The sequence below is a fragment of the Bos indicus genome, chromosome 5 (genome assembly GCF_029378745.1).
Source record: "Bos indicus isolate NIAB-ARS_2022 breed Sahiwal x Tharparkar chromosome 5, NIAB-ARS_B.indTharparkar_mat_pri_1.0, whole genome shotgun sequence".
In the NCBI taxonomy this organism is placed as follows: domain Eukaryota; kingdom Metazoa; phylum Chordata; class Mammalia; order Artiodactyla; family Bovidae; genus Bos; species Bos indicus.
The window spans coordinates 11,034,350-11,051,672 of record NC_091764.1 but is presented as its reverse complement, the minus strand read 5'-3'; the positions used below and the strand labels follow the sequence as shown (position 1 = coordinate 11,051,672).

Below are 17,323 nucleotides of genomic sequence, written 5' to 3'. Positions count from 1 at the left end.
GTTTCAGTTAAAATTTAGAAAAAGTGAATCTGGTGTATTTTTTTTTTTTTGCTTCCAGATTGCAGTGGTAGAAGAAGATGGTCGGGAGGATAAAGCAACCATTAAATGTGAAACTTCTCCTCCCCCTACCCCTAGAGCCATCAGGATGACTCACACCCTCCCTTCTTCCTACCATAATGATGCCCGAAGGTATGACCTTCCCAGCGCACTGCCACTGTATGTCCTCCTCCCCCAAGTATTCCTTTTAGTGTTATCAGACTGCTTAAAATTTATATAAAGTTTTTTATTTGAGCTGTAATTCTCCTTCTCCGTCTTCACAATATCACTTGTGAAAAAGCCGAATTTTCATTCTGAGATCAAATTTTCATTTTTAGAATTAACTGTATATTTTTAATCTTGTTACTAAATGGAGTCAAAGTATAGGAAGTACTGGTCAGGACTAATTACCAAAAACTAAAGAGATTCCAAGGCAAGACTATAAGCTTGGCTTCTAGTGTAAAGATAATTAAGTCCATGATTGAACCCCAGCTACTTTTAACAGACAGATATGTAAATCACCCTATGGGTGCTGCTACTGCCAGCTCTAAAGCTTCTCCTTAGAGAAGGAAAAAAAAAAACTGAAATATTAAAAGAAGAGATAAGTTTACATGGGAAAATACCCTATTTGTCATAGCAACTCATCATACTGTCCTTTCCATCTGCCTAAAAATTGAAGCAGATTTCTATAATAACTAATGCCATAAATAAATACATCTAAGCATACAATTTACATCTTAAATGTATGTTCTTTCACTGTCATCATTTATAGCATCTCTGAACATGTAACTGAATATAATGATTTAAGTAAGAATCTATTATCTAAATAATGTGTTTTACAATAAACATTTTTGAAAAGACTTTTTTGTGATATCAAGCATTTTTTCTTTGTTTTATTTTTATTTCCTAATGTGAAAGTTATTCCAGGTTCAAAATTTATACTTAGTGTGTTGTGTGTGTTAGGCACTCGGTCATGTCTGACTCTTTGCAATCCCAGGGACAGTAGCCTGCCAGGATCCTTTGTCCATGGAATTCTCCAGGAAAGAATACTGGAATGGGTTACTGTTCCCTTCTCCAGTAGATCTTCCTGACCCAGGGATTAAACCGAGGTCTCCTGCATTGCAGGCAGATTCCTTACTGTCTTACTGAACTCAGATTAATTAAGATGAATAAGTACAGTTAAATAATTCATCATGATACTGTCAAATTAGCAGCTATAAAAATGATAACAGTATCATCGAACCTATCCTATTAAAAGTGTTAAATACATTGACCAGGGATGGAACCTAGATCAGCTTGCTTGGAAATCATTTCAGCTTATCATGTACCTACAAGACCTGAGAACTATAAGGAAAATATACAGTGATCACTAGGGTATATGATTTGTTACTTCAAAATCTCACCCAGATGATTTAAAATTCAACAAATTAAGCACAAAAACTGAGAAAGATACCAAGAGGAAAATCCAGTTAAACCATGGGCTAGAATATGAGCATAAACTTCATTAGTTATATTTAAATTTCTTGTCATAGGTCATTATGTTAAAGATCTAAAAAAATAAACTGCAAGAAAGAAATATGTAAAGGGTCCAGGACTAAATTATAGAAGGTCACTTCACATGAACTTAATAAACCAATCTATGTTCATTGATTGGTTTGATATTGTATGAAAAATAAGGAAAAATACTAGGAAAAATATTTTCTAGAGAAAATTTGGAGGCTGAGGGTCCTAAGGCTGAGGAAATCATACTTTAATGTGCTTAAGAAGAAACATGGGAGGCAAAGGAGAAAGTAGCATTCAAGTCTACTTGTTCCTCCTTTGGTGCCTTTATCAAGGAATTAGGTCTTATGTACCCTGTGGAAGATCCCCTGGAGGGCATGGCACCCCACTCCAGTATTCTTGCCTGGAGAAGCCCATGGACAGAGGAGCCTGGCGGGCTGCAGTCCATGGGCTCGCAAAGAGTCAGACACGACTGAGTGACTTAGCACGCACGCCCCTTGTGGATGTTGCAGAATTGTCTTGTGACAGGTACAGTCTTGTGTGCCTGCTGAATGTTGCACCAAAGCAAGCAGTTTTCCCTCTTTTATGTTTGCAGTAGTTTATCTGCCTCCCTCGAGCCCGAAAGCCTTGGGCTTGGCAGTGCCAACAGCAGCCAAGACTCTCTTCACAAAGCCCCCAAGAAGAAAGGAATCAAGTCTTCAATAGGACGTTTGTTTGGTAAAAAAGAAAAAGCTCGTCTTGGGCAACTCCGTAAGTATGCATGTTTGACTTTCCACTGCCGCTCATTTTCCTTACTTTTTAATACCCATCTATCTTTCATCTTATTTCCCCTACCTGATCAACTTTCTAGTTGAATCATCTTGTAACCGATTTAGCTGAATAATGCTTGGTAAAAGTTTCAAAGGAAGATATTATAAAATTTCCAATCCTTGTGATTCCTCTGTTAATAATAAGAACTAGAATATAGGTAATTTTAACATTGTGATAGACACAAGGACTCTCAAGACAGGTGTTACTAGTGTCATCCTTGTTTATTGATGAGTAAGCAATGTATTAATAATTAGCCAAACTGAAATATTCGTCCAAGGCCACGTTTCAAAACTAGCTTGAAACCATTGAGCACACTACATAGATGTATATAAAAACTAGCCGTGTGTATTTTAAAAGTTTTTCTGTTGAAAAAATTAAGAAACCTACAAAAAAAATCCAAAACAACTCTTTTTAGGTCAAAATAAAGCATTTAAAAGACCTAGATGTAAAGGGTAAGGTTTCTTTGTTTTAAAATATTACAACTTTGTATTAACAAACTCTATAGCCTATAAATGGGGAGACAGAGGAAAGGGCAAAAGGAGTTTCATTAGAATTATTGTCAGTGACTAATTAACGAAATATGGATCAATACATCTGAAATGACCCTAGGTAAATATATACATATATAGATAGGTTGATAAACAGATGGATGGATAGATAGGTAGATAAATAAATAGATATAGTCTGAAACAAAAAGAATATGTGAATTGTATTTTCTAAATGATGATATATACTCTTGGCTTTTTTTTTCCTTTGATGTCATTTTACGTATTGAATTTTTATCCTGAAATCCTTTTCGTCATCTTGCTTATTTATGCTTACCTTTAATTTTTCCCTGCTCTTCTCATTCTGCTGAGTTCAGAACTAGAGTTAAATTACAGAGAAAAAGATTTAGGAAAAAATTTAGCTCCTGCTTCTGATGGTAAGTGATGAACAGAATGCGGCACTCCCTTAATACTCATTTTGAGTTCTCAAATAAAGGAATGATTATTCACAAATAATGTCCCATCCCCCAGAATTAGTTTACTGCCCTGGCACTACAAGAATTTCTGAGAATAGTGTTCATATTTGCAGATTTACAACTGTAGTATTATTCAAAAATACCTTCCCCAAGTTCCACAGTGTGAAACCCATAAAAAACGTCAGAAGCCATAGGAAACCCATCTCTGTAACACGTGGGCAGTCAACTCTGTGACTGTTACTCAACAGAAGAACATGTTCCTTGGGCTTCTCTTTCTCAGGAAAGGACCCTTTTATGCTAAAAGAAGGTGGTTATTTGGGGGATATAAAACACACCAAGACATTATTTTAAAATCTGTTTCACTTGACAACTATTTATTGTCAGAATCAAGATATCAAGGATATAATTTCAAGCCTGCAAAAATATAAAAGCTTCTAGAAACTTAGCCTTTTGACTCATTTTCAGTGACCATGTGTCTCTATGTTAGAACAGATGAGAATTAATTACAATTATGTTCTTATCAACTCCATCCAAATCAGAAAATAGCAGTAGTTTTTCAAGATCACATTGTAGACCTGAGAAGATTTCTGAGTTCTGAGCAATTTTGTTTTGCTCTGTAGAACAATAGAGTATAAACAAAGCTAGTGACAATAGCAGAGTAAGAGCTACGATGCTGATGAGGAAGACAAAGACAAGAATCTGTACTTCCGGAGCTGTAGAAAAGCTACATGGTGGGTGGCACAAAGTTCCTGCAGAAACCAAAAATAAAGGTCTTTATCGGATATAGTACTTGAGAAAATAAGGAAACACAGGCACACGTGAGCTTCAGTACATCATGTTTTGATGTGTTTTGTTTTCTTTTCCTGAAGAAATGGTACCTGGTACCACTAGTGCTTTGGTTGAGGAATACAGACTCATGTTCACGTCTGTCCTGAAAAATGGGCTTCCGCGTTGTGAGGGGAAGACCGTGGAAGCGTAACCAAGTCCAGGGCTTGCCACCTGGTGCTGCTGATGCACACATTAGAAGGAATTAGGGAAACATCTCTAAGGATCATGATTTTAATAACTTGATCTAGAAAATTCAGACATGGGAGCACTGTGCCAATATTCTTTCTTTCATCAATGAAAAGAGAAATAGGAGATAGAAGATGATGCCATGGAAAGTAACATGGTAGAGGGCTGATGGTGTCAGAGAACCAAAATTGAGATTTGGGACCGTGTCCCAGGTCTTAGAACTCTTGAAGAGTTTAGCTCATAGAGGCAAAGAAACCTAAGTTAACTTGACAATAGCTACCCTGCTGCTGCTGCTGCTAAGTCATGTCAGTCGTGTCCGATTCTGTGCAGCCCCATAGACGGCAGCCCACCAGGCTCCCCCGTCCCTGGGATTCTCCAGGCAAGAACTCTGGAGTGGGTTGCCATTTCCTTCTCCAATGCATGAAAGTGAAGTCGCTTAGTCGTGCCCGACTCTTCACGACCCCATGGACTACCGCCCACCAGGCTCCTCAGTCCATGGGGTTTTCCAGGCAAGAGTCCTGGAGTGGGGTGCCATTGCCTTCTCTGGACAATAGCTATGCTAGATACATTTAAATGAAATGTGGTGCAGAGGAAGGAAACTTTCTAAATAAAACTATGAAAATCTTCACTCAATTCTGTCTAGTTTGACAAACAACAAAGGAGAAATTCATAGTAATTCACAGAATAGAGTATTTGTAAAGGGGGTGTTATTCACCTTATAGATTGTTATATACAGTCTGAAAAGCTAAGGTAATAAAGTGAACATCAGATGTGATGGATCAGTCAATGTGACTGCATTGATAACTGCTAACCATGGAGCATCAAATTCAATATACGTAGATCTATTTTTTATTGGAGAAGGAAATGGCAGCCCACTCCAGTGTTCTTGCCTGGAGAATCCCAGGGACGACAGAGCCTGGTGGGCTGCTGTCTATGGGGTTGCACAGAGTCAGACATGACTGAAGTGACTTAGCAGCAGCAGCAGCACATCTATTTTTTATGAATATGTTGCTATCAGAGGCAGTATAAATGTGGAAACTCCAAAACTCAAAGGAAGCAACACATTGAAAAGCATTTGAATAAAGCTAAAAATACTTTACAGATAAAGGATTTAAAACGATAAACCGTATTTATGAGCCTTGTCTCCTTGAAGGTCACAGTTGAATTTGGGGAGAGTGTCCTGACAGAGGGAATATTGTTTTAGCAGACTTGGGGGTCTGGTTTTAGTTTCTCTCTCTATTTTTTCTTCTTTGATTTTCTCTCACTTTCTTTCTATATTACAAACCCCTAAAAAAGATGAAAAAAAAAAAAGTTTAATACTCTCATTGAGAGACATGGAAAAAGCAGGCCAATAAATATCTCTGCTTACTTCCTAGAATATAGAATAGATTCAGGATGTAATAACATGCATTTTTTTAGATTTGCTTTTATTAGAGGTTAGTTGATTTATAATGTTGTGTTAGTTTCTGCTCTACAGCAAAGAGAATCAGTTAAATGTATACATATATCCACTCAGTTTTAGATTCTTCTCCCATATAGATCAATACAGAATATTGAGTAGAGTTTACTGGGCTATATAGCAGGTCGTAAAAGACTTAACAGCCCAGTGACCATGGTTTCACCCCCCTGATTTATGCATCCAGATGCAACGCATCTCTGTTGCTTCCATAAATGTTTAAACATGCTCATATCTAACCTTCATTTTAAAAGTCATTACTTGATCCTGCCATCTTCCCTAAATATTGACTTATTTTTCCCTACCCGTATCATCCAAGCTTAAGTGAGTTTTTTCTTCCTCATCTGTCAGTCACATTACAACCTACTATATGCTGACTTCCACACATAAAATTCTAGACACAAGTTCAATCTTAACCAACCTGGAAGACTGGTTAGGACATCAAAGCTAGATATTATAAAGAAATAAACTCAATTATATTTATGATGATGTAAACTTAAGCAGTATATCTAAAATAGGTGACCTCTTCCTAAAAACAAATTCTAAAACATTTTTTACATAAGTTGTATCTATGTGAATGACAGATATAGTTGAATGTCATAGATAAGTAAGAATAGTATCCAAAAAGGCACCAACCAAAATAAAGTGATAATTGAAAAACCTGCCCAGGTCAAAAGGGGAATTATAAAATTCTTATTTTTTATTATTTTTGTTTATTATTTTTGAAAGTTTAAAGAAAATGAATAAAACAAAGATTTAATGTATTTGAACAAAATATGCAAATAAGTGCAACTATTCCAAAACACTTTTGCCTCTATCTCCTTACTTGAAAAGCAAAACTTCAACCAGAAAAGAGGCATTAACAAGAGGACATGGAAGCCCAAGAGAATTGATATTTTGATGGGTGGGGGCAGGTAGAATGTTGATCATCCAAAGTCATTTATCTACTCCTATTTTGAACAAATAGCATATGATGAGCCACCGTGAAGTACAGAGTACTGACCGTGGACTTTAGGAAAATGGTGAAAGCATGGCACTGACGTCAAAGAACACTGAATTTAGCAACGGGGGTGGCATATAAGCACAGACAACCTTTCATTTAAAAAACAAACACTTCATACTGAAACGTACTGTTTCTGGCCCAAAAGAGCTTTACCTGCTACATTGTCTGAACTCAAGACAATCAGAAACAGAGGTTCTAAATCTCAAGATCCACGATTATGCATCAGTAATCAGAATGTTGACTGGCTTGACTTGTAATTTTATCCAAAGGCATCAACCTGTTTCAAAGCAAAGCAAATTAAATTGTGTTCAAAACAGCCATGTCAGATGAAGCCTGTTTGTTTCTCTGACAAAGTTACTCAGTAATAGAACAGGAAAGGCATTTGGGTGAGCTGGGATTCATGGCAGCCCTGTACACAAGATGACAAAATGGAGCCTGAGTGATGGAAAAATTAGGTGGAATTTGCAACCAGGTGAATAATCCTCCTTTAATAGTGATGATGAGTAGAGTGATGACATCCTGAATCCAGGTTTCTAATGGCTTGATGAGGATTCACTGTTTGTGATCAACACATCCCCCAATCACTTGAACATGAATATTTCAATAGCACAGTGATCTGATTTATGGATTGGTGATATGGAAAGAAATCACAAATGGAAGAAAAATAAGTGTTCTTCCTTTAGGATTACCTTAAAAACCTGAGACATGGAAGGCCCAAAATATCCTATTTTTAAAAGTGTAACTCTTGGGAACATTTTTTGCAAGAAAAATTTGGTTATTCATGTAACTTTAAAGTTAATAAGTCAATGAATTTAGGACACATTAATAGACATACAGTATTGAGATAAAAGAAGACCTTTTCATCCTGTTCTTCTATTGTAAAACATGAGCCAGGGAATAGAATCCATCTCTCATAACTACACTTTCAGAGGCATATCATAACTTTGAAGTAAGTTTGGAGGGAAATATTAAGCTAATAAGGAGAATTGAAATTATGTGAGAAGTAACTAAGTAGAAGGGCATGCTGTTCCCTTTGCTGACCTGTCTGGATGGCTGATTATGAATATTTGAAAAGCTTGTTATATGCAGAATCTTTGGCCTTTTCATTGTTTAGTAAGGCTACAAAACTCTAGCCAAAGTGTTAAAAGACCAACTTCATCTCAATAAGAAAGAGAACACTGCGGAGTCACAGTTATATACAAACAAACTGGCTTGTGAAATAATGAGTTATTAGTCACTGGATATCATCAAGCAGAAGCTAGGTAAATAGTAGGAAGAACTGTTGTAGAAAGGGGTCCAAGAATTGGAAGGGCAGTTGGACAGGATGATCTTTAAGGCCTATTTCAAACCTAGTAGTCCTGAATCTATGAAGCTCTAACATTTAAGCCTTAGACCCAGCAGCTCTCCTTTCTATAAAATACGTAACATGAGTTTTGTACTATGAAAATGCATTTTATTTTTCAAATTACAGACTTTTAGAGTTAGAAGATATCTAAAGGCCATGTAATGACCCATGCTCTATACTGTACAGAAACAGATGATTTTAACAATCATCCAGGTAAAGCAGCCACTGGTAGGAGGGTTGGCAGTGGTTCCCAGCTCTCATTGCTCGGCGAGTGCTCCAGACAATATACTCTTGGGACTGTTTCCATCAGAAAGAACTTCAGTGAGCTCATAGTCTCATGGAACATGTTTGGAAACTTAATGAAATTAAACTTTTTTTTTCAAAAAGTTTATAACTTCTTGAGGGTATTACACATAAATGCATAAAAAGTAAAGAACAATTCAAGGCAATAGTAAAAGCATCACAGAATATATTATAAACTTTCTTATAGAATATATAGACATAAGGTTAATTTTTTCCCTCCCTCGGTATGTTTGACTCTACTCAGAACAAAGTGCAGTTTTCCTTTAGAATTGAAAAGGTATAAAACTTGAGTTTCAAATAAGACTTATCTCTCAAAAAAAAGTACTGAAGCCACATGAAAAGATAAACTCCATGGGAGATGTGATGGAAAGGAACCTGGGTCTTTATAGGGTTAGTTAGGAAGTGGATGCCAGGCTGGGGTGTGAAGTGTGAAACCAAATGATCAAGCCAAAGAAGTGATAAGGATTGAGGATCAAGTTGCCTAGCTGTGGAGACACTGAAAATGCATAGACTAGGAGGCAGCCCCCTGAAGGAGGCACAGCACGCCAAGGAAATGGTCTGGGTCCCGGGATCAAGTATCCGAGCACAAGCGAGAGTGAGGAATCGGAGCAATCGCACACCATGCTGTGCTTCAGAGGCAGTTAACCAGTGAGGAAGATGGCAACAGAGGGTCAAGACGTAGTGATGCTAAATGCATTTATTACCTCTGGTGGGTCATCTGTTCCACATGATTTTAACAGATTTACTACCTGGGAAATACCCAGGTAGAAGACCCACCCAGGACTTCAGAGTCCTAATAATAATGACCGTAAACAAAAATGAACAGAGCACACGTGATTACCCAAGCAGGTGGGAAAATGCTAAAAGCAGAAAATACATATAAATCATACAGGCAGTATCCCTAATTAAAGATACATAAAATGTGTATATTATTGAGTAAAACAATTAATAAAAACTACTGTTGCAAGTTTCCCTTAAATGCATATGAGAAGCAATACATTTCAAAGACACGTTTATGCCTGCTAAATTGCAATTGTCTTCATGGTTATCTGTCAGATTGTATTATATCATAATGGTCTGATTTCTATTATTTATTATAATCAGCATAAGAAAATAATGGGCAGAAGCAATAGCAACATCAGAGCAACATTGTTTAGCAAGCATGTTTCTACACATAAAATTTGGGTTGCTGTGCTAGCCTTTACCTCAAAATTCAGATTGTTCCTAGATGTTATGGGAGTAGTAAATACAATATAAATTCTCAAAGCATCAGTTAGAGATGAGTCATGCTCTACATAATAAAAATGTCTTCTTCTGAAGGAAGCAGTGTTTAGGTTCAGTTATGAATGCATTTATTACATGCCATTTAGGAGCCAGCCACGGTGCCTAGGTGCCTCCTCCAGAGAACTAATAGACTGAGTCATGAAACAAGTCATCGTTTATACATTCAAGTGTGTTTAAAATCAAAATGAGTAGTATGGATTCATTCCAAAGAGAGGTCAAGTAGATGAAAGATGGAAATACTGATCAGCTGCAGATTATAGTTTTAATCTCTCTGGGATTAGATTTTCTTTTGAATACAATAGCAAGGAACTCTGCTGGACAAATGGAGATATAGAGCCCTTGCCATGTGGGTCTTGGCCTGAATTTCCTACAGATTCTTACCTCAAGTGCCAACAGGAAATAAATTATACTCAGTAGAGTCTAAGGCCAGGCAACATAGAGATATTTGCCTTCACAATCCCAATGAACAGATATCTCTATCTAGTACCCGTGGAGAAGAAAATGTCAATCCTCTCCAGTGTTCTTGCCTGGAATACCCCATGGACAGAGGAGCCTGGCAGGCTATAGTTCATGGGGTGGCAAAGAGTCAGATACAGTTTACCGACTGAACAGTAACAAAGCCATCCATAGATCTAGGCCTTTGCACATCCTTTGGTAAATTTCTCAGCCTGGATCTTAGGAGATCTTATGCTGTAGCACCTCTCCTGAAATTTCTCCAAGACCTTCCTCTGGTGCCTGGGAGAGCTTGGGACTGGCAATGCTATCCCGGCAGCACACCCTTTTCCCAGACCTGTAACTGTGTGGGTCGAGTCTCTGCTGCTGCCGAGTCACTTCAGTTGTGTCCGACTCTGCGTGACCCTATGAACCGCAGCCCACCAGGCTCCTCTGTCCATGGGATTCTCTAGGCAAGGGTACTCGAGTGGGTTGCCATGCCCTCCTCCAGGGGATCTTCCCAACCCAGGGGATGAACCTGAGTCTCCTGCATTCCAGGCAGATTCTTTACCACTGAGCCACCAGGGAAGCCCTAGGTCAAGTCTCTAGAAGCATTCAATATTTTTGTTACCTTTCAGATGGAACCAGACAGGAAGGCAGTGCCGTCTGGGCACGATGCCTGATACAACCAAACCATGTGCACCTGGGTCCCTGTTTCTCCCTAATTCTCTGAACTGTATCTGGTATTCTCCGGATTCCTGGGGGAGCCTAGAGACTTTACCTGTAGGGTTGCTCTGGGCCAGAACCACCTGACCTTGTTGCCTGACCTTGGTTCCAGAAGGATGGCCTAATAATTGAATCACTCCTGCTGACAGAATGGTGTCATATGAGATTGGATCACAATAGATTGTTGTTCCACTAATTTTGGATTACTCAAAATATTTGTCTAGAAAGGGGTCTGGAAGAAATATTTGACTAGGCCCCTCACACCCTAAAAGCGATCCTGTCTCAAACACTTCAAAGTCCTTGAAAACCTCACAAAAGAGTCTGCGGAGTGCCTGATGGCCCAGAGAACTTCATAGAGGGTATGGATTTTGCCTTGGGATTTTGCATGTGCCACCTCTAGGGGGCCACTGACAAGGTGATAAGCAATATATTACCTGAGTATCCACTGAATCATGGGACTCAAGCCTTCTATGCCTAAACACCTTATGCTGTGAGATGGGGTATAGTAATGATGCTCTCGCTGTATCACTAGGCGCTTCCCAGATGGCACTGGGCTTCCCTGTGGCTCAGATGGTAAAGAATCTGCCTGCAATGCAGGAGACCTGGGTTCAGTCCCTGGGTTGGGAAGATCCTCTGGAGAAGGGAAAGGCTACCCACTCCAGTATTCTGCCTTGGAGAATTCCATAGACTGTACAGAGGGGTCACAGAGTCGGAACAACTGAGCGACATTCACTCCCTGGTGGCGCTAGTGGTAGAGAACCCACCTGCCATGTAGGAGACATAAGAGGTGTGAATTTGATCCCTGGGCCAGGAAGATCCCCCTGGAGGAGGGTATGGCAACCCACTCCAGTATTCTTTCCTGGAGAAACTCGTGGACAGAGGATCCTGGCCGTCTACAGTCCATAGCATTGCAGAGAGTCAGACACAACTGAAGCGACTTAGTATGTACACACTCCGTATTACTAAGAGGTCTCCTGGAGAATGAGTGTTTCTCACTAGGCACACTCTTGCAATTTCAAAATGGGTAAACTAAAGGATTTTCTACTTACTGAAGGGTGTTTAGAATTCTTGACTCCTATCTAATGTATATCTGTTGCACTTCGCAATCGTTGTGACATATAAAAATTTGCCTCCTTTCCCCCACCAACATATGCAAATATTTACACTCCCTCTGAAAACTGGTATTGTCTCCTGTATAGAACCAATACAATGGAGATATAATGCAAACCGCAAATACGAGTTGCATAGGTAATTTTCAATTTTCTAGTAGCTATATTAAGAGGGTTAGTAAAAAGAGATAGGTGAGATTAAGTTTAATAATGTTTTTATTTAAACCAATATAGAAAACTTATCATTTCAACATGTTCAGTTCAGTCGCTCAGTCATGTCCAGCTCTTTGCGACCCCATGAACCGCAACACGCCAGGCCTCCCTGTCCATCACCAACTCCCGGAGTTCACTCCTGGATCAGTGCTATGAAAGAATGTTTTTCTCATCTATAAATGTTTTATTTGGACTTAAAAGTGCACATAATTAGATTTTTTTCCTGCTTAAGGGTACAGCCCATGCCACTTGAAACTAATTTTGCCTACTGTGGCTTATGTGTCATTTTCTATTGGCATTTTCAAACACGATGTAGCAACAATTCTTTATCAGATTTCTTTAAAGAATATTAGATTTTGAAGTGATCAATATTTCCAAGCCCCTCATGCCTTTTACTTTTAGAACTGTATTTGTGAGAAGAAAACTCTACTATTTTTTTCTGGATCTGGTTTGGACTCACAAAATTCCTCTAGAGCTCTCTTTGTTTCTCTTCCAGAGCACTAAACTTTTTAAAATGTTCTTTTCTCTAATTAAAATGTAAAAAGTTTAAATCATAATTTACATGTTCTTTCCTCAGAAGAATAAAAAGCCTGATTTATCCAACCACATAGTGGTTGAGAATATCTCATTGTTTATGAAATAGGTCTACTCATCAATCTCTGTGTCCCCATCTGGACTGATGAAGAATTTTGTGACTTTTAAGTGAATCGCTATTCATTTCCATTTATATTTCCAGAGAGCAATTTTATTGTTATTGCATATGGTGAATAGTAATTTATAGATGTACAGTAGGGCAGGGATACCAATGAGAAAAATAAAATGAAAATATTCACTCATTCTGCATAGTGGAAATTTCCACATTTAAAAATATTCCCTGAGTACTTTAGTCAACTAGTAGGTGACTTCCCTGATAATACCCATAATGAAAATCATTCACAATATAAAGTTCTTTAAGTTTTAATTGCTTATGTGTATAATTGAATAAAGTAAATTTCATTCCTCAAACTCTGAATCCCTGAGTAAGATCTAGATAGCAATCAATATGTTTTCAGTTGAAGATGACTTTCTTGTAATTATTCAGTTCAGTAACAGAATAACGGGGCTATGAGATTAACTTATTTATGACAGTGTTCCCGAACTAATAGTATTGAGTAGTTAAATTATTCTCTAAAATAAATTATGAAAAACAATTACAACAAAATTATCTTTAATAGTACATACCTACTGATATATTGGTGAATGTTTTTGTGTAGTCTTTGTAAGAGGATTAGCATAAATCTCTCTACCTAATCTTGAGCTTAAATGGAATTTAAATCTCTTTTAATTAAAAGCATATGTATACCATAATGTACTTAAAGATAAATTAACTTAATGTTTTCCACACAGTAAATAGCAGAGAGAAAACAGAGCCCAGGTTTTAAGTTTTCATTTTTCAATTACAACTGATAATTTATGAACAATGATATGTTAGAGATGCTAAATAATTGCTCTGTAAAATTGTTCAACGCCCAACACACTTACATTCTCCTCTTACTCCAAGGTTATATAAATATATCATATATATCCCAAAGCCAAATGAAACTGACTCTACATCAAATAGTTTATGAACTGCTTGGTAAAAACAATTCTTACCAGGGTCTTTTGAAAAAAGATTAAGAATTTTTTTCAGGTATTTCATTAAAATTACGAAACAAAGCAAAGCCTTCCAGAACGTAGTAAGCTCTGAAAGTCAGGTTTGTACTGAAGGATATAGGAGTCAGCCAGGTGAGCAGAGGAGGGTTCTAGAGCAAAAAGTTTTAACTCAGCAAATATCTCTCCATTCTCTCAATTTGGAAGAGAAGACATACACTTGAGTTTCTGTGCATTGGGCTATCATTTATTCCATCATACATGAAAAATTTCAAATATTTCAAACAGTGGAAAAAACCTCACACACAGCACAAATTTTTTCATTTTTCGTAAGAAAAGTAGAAAAACAAACCTCAAAGCTTGCAGACTATGTAGTTAAGTGTTTTTCAGTGTATAGGCCACATGTATTAGTTGCTACTGGGTGTGATTGAATGGCCTACCTTTTTTTTTATAGGTGCTTTCCCCCCCCATTCTCTCGGTGTGTGTTTATGTGTATACCCACCCCCATTCTCTCCGTGTGTATACCCATGCCAGCGAATGCATATTGAGTTGGAAATACAAAGACCAGCCAAAAAAGGAAAAAAAAAAAAAAAAAGTGATACTAAACAGTTGCTCAAATAAACTTTAAAAAATGTAATTCCAGAATTGACACAATGTATCCAACCTAACATGAACGGTTACTTCTTCACAGGAGGCTTTATGGAGACGGAGGCTGCAGCTCAGGAGTCCCTGGGGTTAGGTAAATTGGGAACTCAAGCTGAGAAGGACAGAAGACTGAAGAAAAAGTAGGTTTGGAGATTTTTTTTTTCCCTTCTCTTTCTAACTTTTACTTACTTTGTATCATTGTTTGTGGGGAATTAAAAACAGAGTAATTGGAAAGAAAACAATAGCCCGAGGCCAGTGTTATCCGGGTATTCCCTGAAACTATTTGGTGCTTCAATGTTAACGGTTATAATCATCCAACTATTAAAAGATTTTAGTCCCTAGTATAAAGAAACAGTTTTGTTTTTTTTTTAAAGAGATCAAAGCTTTTATTTCAAAACTCAAATATATTTAAAATATTTAAATGTAGCCTTACAAATAATATAATATTCCATTTGAAGTTGAATTCAGTACTGAACTGGCATGATAAAATGGAGATTATACCATCCAACTTTGTATTTCCTCTCTTGACAATTAAAGAACCTCCTCTTAAAATGGAGTATTTAAAAGGAGACCATTTCTCTGATTGAATGTAAACTTATTTTAGAATCACAGCAGATTGTTTTGCATCTGTCAGGAAACTGATAGTATATTTTTTCATTCACATATAAGATGGAACATTTAAATGAACTTGCAAAATTGGCAATTTTGGAGTCTCAGCAGCTGTTAGACACAAGTGGGTCTATATGTAACATATTTTTTAAATGAATAGTAACATTTTCAATGATGAAATAGCACCTTTAGACCATGTTCTTTAAAATCCAAAGAATTTCTCTTTATTCCAGGATCTATTAGTTGGTTATTCCTTTTCTTCCCTCTCAAATATTTATTATGTTAGGCTTGTAGTTTTCCTATTTATCTTCATTCCTTTGAAAGTATGTTCATCGCTCTAGTCATCATTATTATTGACATGCAAGTGGCTATACTATGCTAATTAATTTACTTCATATTTTCCCTTCTCACTTGCTTTGCAGATGTTTGCTAATAATGAGAAAAATATGTATTTAAAAGTTGTAGAAGAATCCACTGGTATAACTGTTGCATTAACTTTCTACTTACTAAAATTAATTATATATCCAAATTTAGTGGAAATGCTATACAGAAAAAAGAAGTGACCTTGGGAGCATTCTCTCTTGAATACAATTAAATGCTCGATCACATTCCATACTAATAAATATTACCTTTTTATTTACTGGTCACTCAAAGTATATATATAAATATTAAATTTACTTGAAGTCTAAAGGATTTTCAGTGTATTTATTTGAGATTGCTTTAAGTCTAAAGTAGTAATAATAATCAAACCCTAGCCTGGCTAATCCACTTAGTTTATTTCCCTTAAAAGTTAATTCTCATTTTCCCCACAATGAAATATTTAAAAATAATGGCAATCTGTCCAGTTTTCATCTTACATATAAGGCAGTATGGAGGCAATGCCTCACATAATTCGTTTGTTGTTTAAGACCAAGTTAAATGTCAATTTCAACAGCTACTGAAGTTAAAAATTCCAATTATACCATGACTTAACAAAATCATAAATTTAGAATTAAAGTTTAGGAATTGTTAACTTTATACACTGTTAGATTGATTTGATATTAATCTTATGGAATTATTCCTTAAATCCTAAGTATTCTCACAGTAAGAAAATGATTTTAAGTTCTGGACTTGGTTTAAAGATCTTCCTGTGCTTAACTTGATTACTTCATTTTGAAATACATTTGGGCAAAATATAATTTTAAAATGTAGTACATAGAGTCCTTGTCTTGAATATCAAGAAGAATATTAAGAACAAGCCATAATACAACAAAGGCTAACATTCCTTAGCACAACTGTTTCCTATAGAATAATATTATTTGAGTTAAAATGGATACAACAAGGCAAAGTGTTGTTGCTAATTAGTGAAAAGACCGAAGCATCTCTCTTATTATTGACCATCTCATAGCAAAAGACCAATAAGAATAGATATTCAACCTATATTTGTAAGACATATAAGGAAGTGCTAATGCTCATCCGTGCCTTCTATGGCACCATGTCTGGGTTTCTGGGTTACTAAAAAGTCACGTGTACTCATGTAATGGGTTTTACCAGATAAGCAAGGTAAATTATTGTTAAATGATATAGTTTCAAACTTTACTGCTATCAAATTTCTTATTACATGATTAAACATTGGTCATGTTCTCAAATTTTCTGAAGCATTTAAATTTTTATTTAAACAATTCTCATGTTCTATGTTTAAAAGACACTATATCCTCTTTAAATGTGCTTCAATGAATCATACTCTTTTCTGTGTTCAAGTTTCATATATCTACTTTCAAGATGAAAAATAAATTCAAGTACATTTTTTAAAAAAAATACACAAAAAAATGGAGAAAACAATTTCAAATCTTTAAACACTATAGTTTGTGCATACGTGGTTACAATGACTATGGCTTCCCACCAGTTCTTCTACATTCTATCCAATGACCAAGCCAAGTGATGTGTCCAGGACCCAGTACTTATACTTATGATCACTGTACCAAAGTTCATATCAGAGATTCATTTCATTAGTCTCCCTGTGGAAATAGCATAGCTGGAAAATCTTATTTTTAACTTTACTAAGATATCAGGTATCTCTGATTGACAATCTGTGAGTTTAAATTTAATTGATTGAAATCTTTAAATAAGTTACTTATGACACATTTTGAAAAACCATATGGGAGAGAAATCAGAGAGCAGCATTCAAGATATTCCAAATGCTTGCAAAGTTCAGAAATTTACAACGTTGGCAGTCCCAGACAAAGGTCTAATTTGAGGTACACTTACC

The 17,323-nt window shown here is 36.6% G+C and overlaps 1 protein-coding gene across 21 annotated transcripts in view; it reads left to right on the top strand.

Moving 5' to 3' along the window:
- PPFIA2 (PTPRF interacting protein alpha 2) overlaps positions 1-17,323 on the top strand; it is a 501,225-nt gene that overhangs the window by 421,122 nt on the left and 62,780 nt on the right. For all 21 annotated transcript variants that reach the window (XR_011566513.1, XM_070788874.1, XM_070788862.1 and 18 more), the window contains 3 exons: positions 59-189; positions 2,132-2,286; positions 14,513-14,606. Coding sequence is in view for 20 of the 21 variants with exons in the window: in XM_070788874.1 (XP_070644975.1) it covers positions 59-189; positions 2,132-2,286; positions 14,513-14,606 (380 nt within the window). In the remaining variant the exon portion in view is untranslated. The remainder of the gene's footprint in view (positions 1-58; positions 190-2,131; positions 2,287-14,512; positions 14,607-17,323) is intronic.